General features: G+C 43.9%; 1 protein-coding gene across 1 annotated transcript in view; it reads left to right on the top strand.

The window, feature by feature from the left end:
* Positions 1-577: 577 nt before the first annotated feature.
* Positions 578-8,967, top strand: part of tmem198aa (transmembrane protein 198aa) — a gene marked incomplete at both ends in the record, with an annotated part of 19,286 nt that continues 10,896 nt past the window's right edge. The window contains 3 exons of the mRNA XM_079518232.1: positions 578-749; positions 5,573-5,811; positions 7,790-8,008. Coding sequence (XP_079374358.1) covers positions 578-749; positions 5,573-5,811; positions 7,790-8,008 — 630 coding nt within the window. The remainder of the gene's footprint in view (positions 750-5,572; positions 5,812-7,789; positions 8,009-8,967) is intronic.

Genomic DNA, 8,967 nt, shown 5'->3' on the forward strand with positions numbered 1-8,967 from the left:
ACCAGGATCCTAGATGGCTTGATTCTAGGCTTAAAATAATGTATGTTTGTAAATCTATGGGAAAAATGAATGGTTAATTTTTCAGTGGAACAAAAAAAGAACACACTCACTGCTACTCCCTATTGCCATCTGTTGTCCATTTAACGCCACTGGACATGCACTGTCAAGCCGGTGGCAAACAATGTAAGCCTTTTACATCCACAGTGGATAAGAGAGGTCATTTAGCACATTTTATTTTCTGACATCTTCTAATATGCAGTAATGGCAGCTACTTTATGTGATGAGAGTGGTTGTGTTGTGATGTATGCCATTATTACAGTCCTCGCTAAATGCACCGTCAGCAATTATAGCTGAGTACTATAGAGCAAACAATCAATAACTCGTTTTGTTTTCTCTTTCTCCATTACTCCCCTCTCCCCTCTCACCTTCTTTATCTCCATCCCTCTCTTTCTCAGGTGGACACCTCTCAATGGACAAGTCACCCTGAGCCAACCGACCCATCTCACCTACTCGTCCGTACCCCTTCTCAACCCCCCCCCCCTCCCCCCGCCCCAACCCCCCCACCCCATCGGTCACCATGACGTCAACCACTCAGCTGTTGCCGTTCAAGTTTGGCCCGCCCCCAGGCCTGCTGGGCGGGGCCGAGGGGGGGCTGAGGTGTGACCAGGAGATTGAGCGGCGCTATGAGATCGTGCCCTCCGTGGTCTGTTCCATGTGCTGCCTCTTTGGGGTCATCTACTGCTTCTTCGGTGAGTCCACGGTGCGGTGCATCTGCTGTTTGCAACATCGTGAGAACGATCTGCAACCGGTGTAGCTTTTTTCTTTCAAATACACATTGTAATGCATAATTTAACCGATGCTGTTGACAAGTACACAATAGTCATCGAACTGTGTCAAAGATACGTTATGCACAGAAACGCATCTTCCAGAGGCATTATAGGTATCTGTGTAAATTGCAAACTTGTACTGTGAATGTGAAGTGAAAATGAATGGATGCAATTTACAGAGACGACAGGGGATGTGTATTGTCGCGCTTCTTAACTCAACACGACTCCAGTAACAAATTAGTCTCTTAGTCCCCAAACAGTGTATGAGTCGGTATACTGTAAGTATACTTTTTACTTGGGAACCCACTAGTAATTGGCACACAGACAGTTATAGATCCATAGATTAAGAACGTTTACACGTCCCCTCCTATCATCATCTCATTTCGCTTATCACTTGGCACTTTGGAGCTGATGTTGCCATTTTGTCATGAGACGTTTGCTTTTTGTTTTCCGCCACCAAATCCTTTTTAGATATACTACTGCTACTGTTTTATGAGCCAGTAAATTTCCCCATATCGCCAGAAAGACGTCCTGAGAGCTGTCATTCGATCGTTCCATCCTTCTCACTTCATTTTTCATCGTAGGGCTATGCATTAGTGCGATTAGGTGTTGGGAAGAAAACAAATCACCTAAATTCAGCAGCGTTCCCCTTTTGATAAATGGTGCATTTATATAGTGCCTTTATCCAAGGCGCTTAGATTGTGCTTTACATTCACCCATTCACACACACATTCACACCGATGCCGGAGGAAACCATGCCGGCGGAAACCATGCAAGGCACCAACCTGCACATCGGGAGCAATTAGGGGTTCAGAGTCTTGCTCAAGGACACTTCGACACTAACTCTTTTAGGCTCACATCACTCAGCCCTCTATAACAACTCCCCAACCCTGAATCTGTCTCATCATTTCGAATGTCTAAATAAATACTGAGTGAAGCGGACTGTCTTTCAAGAAGAAAAAGAGAAAGAAAGACACACATCCAATCTATTGCTGTTACTTCAGTGAGCAAGACACAGAAAGTTCTAACACAAAGTTCCAGTCTTTCAACTTAATGACTGCAGCCGGCAGGGTTTGGGGGAATGAGGCACATAGAGACAAAGACTTGTCTGGGGTGAGGAAATTTGGCTGCCGCCTATATTCTCCTGTTGCGTCTGGAGACTCTGGACCTGGTTGCACTAGATACATATAGTAAACTATATATAACTAGTATTAATCTACCACTTAATTTGCCAGTGAGAGAACCTGACAGGTCCATTTTTTATTGTATGTACCGTATGAAGTAAGGATATACACAAGTGACTTACTAAAAGCTTAGAAAGTAATAACTACCGTCACAGTAGTTATGATCTTAATGACTTTATACATAAAGTCATTACTTTACGGCTAATCAATACATAATTAAAGTAAGCACTATGGGTGCCACACTCTGAATTGTCACAAGGTACAGCTGATACATTTTTATATCCACTTCGCTAGCAAAATTATATGAAACTCGAAAATGTGCTCCTCGGAGCATTAGGTCTCCACCAGGTCAGGTATAGGTTATTATGGGCCAGCAATGTTTGGAATTCGCCAATCAGGATGGGATATGAAATATCAGACGGATCCGTCTTGATCACTTGACTATAGAGATAATGTGTGCCGATTTGCGTGATATGTTTGGACAACATTTTTAGGAGCAATATAATATGTGAATATGCATGTCAACGTAGTGCGAATGTGCGTGCAAAGGCCCATGTAAAAATGTGGGGCATCCAGGGAGTGTGTGTGCACATTCACTGCCATCATGCCAATAGTGCCGGAGATTAGTTGTTCACACGGACACACGCACATGGACGGACAGACAGACAGACGGACGGACGGGCGGACGGACGGACGGATGGGCGGACACTGCTGGGCAGGGTGCAAAATATAGTCTCGGCCATGCCTTCGGCCTGGAGGAGACAACCACTAGAATAACGAAATCGCATGTGTGATAGCATGCTGTTCTGCTAATGAGTACAATTCTGTTAACACCTACCTCAGGGCTGCCCTGGTGGTGGTGGTTGGGGAGTTGGGTTTATTCACCGGCAGTTGGTATTCTGTTGTTGCAAATTAATATTTGTAGTTTAATAATGAGTAAGTCAAGCCATACAAAGCTGGTGTCAAATGTTACGAGTCAGCCATGTTTGGAGGTTTGGACTTGTGCACAGCTGGTCCCACTGGGTTAATACGAGCTGCTGTGTGAAGAGCAAACTGCTTCGAGCTGATTTCACTGCCAATTTACTGCCATGTATTTAATGAGAAAACAACAAAAACAGATGAGCGCCTGAAAAAAACACAGCAGCAGAGCAAAAACCAATCATGTCACTGCACATCAAAAAACAAGAGTGGAATCATTTGAGTTTAAACATCCTTTTCTTTCTCTCACCATAATAGTTCCTGTTTCTCTCTGCCTCTCTCTCTCTCTCTCTGTCTTAATTTGTTCTCTCGTGTTCTCTCATTCTCTGTCAGTTTGTGCTCTGCAGGGATTGCATATTGCGGGAGTGAGAGATGTCAAATCTATGTGACCAAATAAATTGCTGTGGGGCAGGAAGTGGAACATATACTACTTTGTGATCTGTGGACAATTCAAAGTCACGTTTGCTTTTGTGATTTGACAAAGAGTTATAGTTTTCCACTCTGGTGCTTGAGTCTGTCAACCTGTAAAACAGAGTGTGTTTTAGCATCTAAAATGTCCTGCTTAGCAGCTGTTATTTGGAATAAATACAGTGAGGTGCGAAGGATGGTGACTAATCGAAGAACATGTAAGACCTGCAAGGGGAAAAGAGAGGTAAAAAAACCCTGATGGCTCAGAAAGAGTATAGTGGAAATTCATTCCAACCATTGAAACAAAAAAAAGATCACAGTATACAATTTTGAAATGCTTGAATTGTTCCATTAAAACAATTCAAGCCGCCTCCTGCAGCAAATCCAAAATAAACAAAACACATGTAAACTTTCCGACTAAAGCTTTTCTTTTTGGCTGCACAAGAAGAACAGGCTAGAGGAGGACTACTGAAGGGAGGTGCAGAACAGACCAGGGACAGACCTACTCGGAGGATTGGAAATGAAGGAGGCCTGAAAGGATTTACAGAATTGGCGTGAGATCGGTCGTGGAAGGATGGATGACAGGAAGAGGTTGAGGAAGAGGACTGGGTATTGCAGGGCACAGCTGTGCAACGCCTGATTACACAAAGATAACGGTCTGATGTTGAGCCCTCTAGAGAGACATACAGTATAGATACAGAGAGAGAGAGAGAGAGAGAGAGAGAAATACAGAGACAGACAGACAGACGGACGGACGGACGGACGGACGGAGACAGACAGACAGACAGACAGACAGACAGGAGATAACTGTGAAACAAAGAGAACAGTAGAACGATTTACACGCAGTAGTCCATAGGTTTCTGTCTCTTATCCTCTTTCATACAGTAGGTCTACTGTCATGTATGTTCTTTTCAGGCCATTGCCAGGGGACAGTAGAGGTTCCCTCTCTCTTGTTAGTGGGTTTTCGTTGGCTGTGCCAGTAACATTAGGCTGCGTGCTATCGATGGGTTTAGATGGGCTTAACCGAGTTCCTTTGTTAAGCCACATTTGATCCCTGCCCATATTACCCATAATCAATACCCAGTGTCAATGTGTGCAGGAGAAAGGGGAAGGGGGGGGGGGGGGAAGTGAAAGCTGATGATATCTCAGCTCCAATACAAATCATTGTGTGTGTGTGTGCGTGTGCGTGGATTGCTCCCGTGCGTGTGGCATAATATTTGAAATGAAATGGAATGACTCATAAAGTTGCTTCGCTGCGCGGTGATTATATCAGACCCATCTCACTGTTTGTGTGGCCTGGCCATCTACCTGTCTGTCTTATAAGCCTCTCTGTTTCTGATTGCCAGGGTTCAAGAAAAGCTTGTTTCTAACGGGCATAAACTGAAAATGTTGAATGATTACATTTGATTTGGGGTTAGTTAGTAGTTCATTTTAATCAATTGGTTTTCATTTGACTTCCTTTCCATTGAGCATGTGTTAGAGAGGGGCACTATACTCTCACACAGAGGGTGAGTGATGCTGCTGTGACTGTTGTTCCCAAAATGTCCTCATTCTGCCAAACAAGCTCAGTGGTAGCTGGTTGGATGTAGGCTAACAGCTCAGTGGAAGCTGGTTGGATGTAGGCTAACAGCTCAGTGGAAGCTGGTTGGAGGTAGGCTAACAGCTCAGTGGAAGCTGGTTGGAGGTAGGCTAACAGCTCAGTGGAAGCTGGTTGGATGTAGGCTAACAGCTCAGTGGAAGCTGGTTGGATGTAGGCTAACAGCTCAGTGGAAGCTGGTTGGATGTAGGCTAACAGCTCAGTGGAAGCTGGTTGGATGTAGGCCTACTGTAAAAGCCATGCTTCTCAAACCTTTTCATGTCAAGGACCCACAAATTAATATGTATTTGGCCACCGCAGACCCCCATTTGAGAATAATTTGTGCTTGTGGAAACATTGCATAATGTATTTTTGTAAGTTAATTTCTCCGACACACCTGTCCGTCTCCATAGGTCAGCAAAATGACATTATGTAAAACTAAAAAACAAAAAGTAGAAATATGGAGATATGAGGTCCTCTTTCCCGATCATTGCTGTATGTTAACGGTGTGTGTGTGTGTGTGTGTGTGTGTGTGTGTGTGTGTGTGTGTGTGTGTGTGTGACTGACTGTGTGTTTTCATCTCCTCCGCCGGGCTCCAGGATACCGATGCTTCAAGGCGGTGATGTTCCTGACGGGCCTGATGTTCGGCTCGGTGGTCATCTTCATGCTGTGCTACAAGGAGAGGGTGATGGACACGCAGCTGAGCGTGGAGGCGTCCGTGGGCATCGGCCTGGGCATCGGCACCCTGTGTGGCCTGGTCACCATGCTGGTCCGTAGCGTGGGCCTGTTCATGGTCGGACTGCTGCTGGGGCTGCTGCTCGGAGTGGCTTCGCTGATTGTGAGTATATATAGACAGTGGTTGGAAAAAAGTACTCAAATGTTTTACTTAAGGAAAAAGTATCAATACTGCAATATACTGTTGAACTACTCTGTTACGAGTAAAAGTCCAGAATTCAAAATGTACTTGAGTAAAGGTACAAAAGTCATTGACAAAAACACTTTTGCGCTTGCAGGGGGCGGATTTTGGCCTACCTTATATCGAAAAAAGGGAAATGCACAAATAGGGTATGGAAACACTTGCGGAAAGGTTTTTAATTAGAAAGCATTGAACACACATTATATCACTTTTGAACAGTTGGGAAAAAAAACAAAAAAACGATGGGGAGGCAGTGGAATGAACGGGGGAGATTGGCTAGGGAGGGAGTGATGTTGTGGATACATATAAGGTCCCAATTTACCCGTCTACCCGTCATAATCGTGTAGTGTATTCAAAGATCCCATCTGAAGTCTGAATCCTCCCGAGTTGATTGGGCGCGCCGATCTTTTTGATATCTGGATCGCTACTGTATGGATGCAAGGGACGATCAAACACACACACACACACACACACACACACACACACACACACACACACACACACACACACACACACACACACACACACACACACACACACACACACACACACACACACACACACACACAAACACACACACACACACACACACACACAATGTGTCGAGAATCTATCCCCGCCACTAAAGGAAGTTTAAACTTGTATATGCTAACCTAGCCTGGTCCCAGCAGGCTAGTCGATCCATGCATGCTTCATCTATTCTTATATTATATTCATTGCATAAGATAAGCAACCTAAACGTGTAGGCTAGGCTATAGCCGATGAAACACAAGTTATTCACAACTGTTTGCAGCTGCAATCAATCCAATCGAGTCCCGCGACATATAGGCTACATGCGCCCCGAATATATTAAGACAAGCATTACACAACAGCATACAAATTCTTTGTATGCTGACTGTAGGTGTGAATACTGTGAAAGCAGCCGAGCTGCTGTAGACTGGCTGACGGTCAGTCGCTGACCAGGGATCAGATTACAGCGCAATATATGGGTCCCGTCCGTTAAACTGAGAGCACGCACAAAGCACATCAAATCAATGGTGTGAACATGGATTAGGCCTACTTTACACGCGCCTCACTTTACTGGCAAAACAGTGCCACCTACTACATATTTCATGAACTTATTTAATATGCGCATTTGATCTACTGAATGGAAACACAGACAATTCGCTTTTCTTTTTTCGACTTTCGACAAATGAACATACGCTTTACACTGCAGTGTAATTAACAAGATGACATACACCTGCACTACACTACTATGCTCTGCAGACAGCAGCAAACATTGAAGAACCAACCTTCCAAATAAACATTCACAAAAATGTCACAAAAAGCGTCACAGAAAGTTACAACAACTGAACTCAACAGAACAACTTACGACATTGCGTCAAAATTGCTTCCAGTGGGTAAGATGTGTTTCAGGGCTCCCTCGCTCTAGCTCTGACCATGGGTCCTCCTTCTCTGTGCACTGATGCATGCAAAATGGCACTAACAGGAAGTGACTCCCATTAAATACAAAGTCTTCAAAAATAAAAGCACTGGTGCACACCTTCACAATAAAGTACTTACAAACTTTTGTACTGAAAACAGAAATAAACATGTTGCATATAATTATTTCAAGATTAAAAGGCAACACATTGTTTATATCAATGCTAAATGCTAATGACACATTGAGTCATCTGCTTGCATTATCAAATGAATGTCAAGAAAAAAAGGCTCTTCTTGTACCGTATTCTACTTTCCCCATTTCCCCTCCCTCTCCCTTTCTACCTCACTCGCTCACATACTTTAGAGACAAAAAAGTTAATACATAAGTACCGCTTGTTGAATCACAAATTAACATCAATATTTCTCTCTCTCTCTCTCTCTCTCCCTCTCTCTCTCCCTCTCCTCCTCTTTCTCCAAGGTGATGGAGGAGTTCTACCATCCCAAGACGGTGTGGGTTCCGCTGGGCATCCTGCTGGGTTCCGGCACGCTATTCGCCGTCCTCACCCTCCAGTGGCAACGGGTCTTTGTCACCCTGTCCACGGCCACATTCGGCTCAGCCATCATCACTGTCACCGTGGACTATTTCATTGAGCTGTTCGCCTTGGTCCACTACGTTTACGAGAGGCTCAAAGTAAGTGTGTGGGTGCGTGCGTACATGGGTGCGTGCACATGTACTTGTGTGTGAAAATACAGAACCCTTCGTCTGTATGTGTGGGTATTTTTCGACCCAAACGCAATTACCTTTACAGCACGTATCTCTTTATTGAGTTGTTACGCTCTGTGCACTATACGACTCAAGTTAGATTGAGTGTGTGTGTGTGTGTGTGTGTGTGTGTGTGTCTGCGTGTGTGCGTGCGCGTTGAGGGGTAGTGGCATTGGGAGAAAGTGAGTGTTAATTAGATTGACTACTTTATTGAACTGTTCACATCAGTGAATTATTGTGTACAAAAGGCAAGGAACTATGCAGTGTGAGAGACTAAAGCTTGATTTACACGCACTGTAGTTGTGCACCGCAGATAGTAGATCTTCTAGCTCACAATGTGCAGCCGTGCAACGTGGTGTGTGCTTATAGATCTGCTATTTTCGGTACATTCGCAATATATATATATATATTCCCAAAAACTAAGTGTAGCGGACCCAGCTGGCCTTTTAAGGATGAAGTCTGACTGATGAGTTTCATTGCCACTTTATTCTAAATTCAACGTAGAACTGGGACAGAAATCAAAATACAATATATCAATAGTCATAATTTCACTATAATAATCCATTAAACATTTCAATTCTCAGGTACATATACATTTTCCATACTGTACATCACTAAAGTACATTACACAATACATAAACAGCCTTCTGCATACAATATTTTGCAACAATAACAGTGCAAGCAAATCAGTAAAATACCTTGTCCCCCTTTCCAGCTAGGTGCTATCTTCTGTGTGTGTGGCATCTGTTTGTTCCATGGTTAGTTGGCATTTGACCGTTCATTTGGCCTTCCTTTCCTTAGCCATCGATAACCAACAAACTTTAGCTACACCATTTGTGTGCTGTCTGTTTCAAGCCTTCTCTGTACTGAGGCAGCATTTCCTTGTTTTTAAC

The sequence above is a fragment of the Electrona antarctica genome (genome assembly GCF_951216825.1).
Source record: "Electrona antarctica genome assembly, chromosome: 13".
NCBI lineage: Eukaryota > Metazoa > Chordata > Actinopteri > Myctophiformes > Myctophidae > Electrona > Electrona antarctica.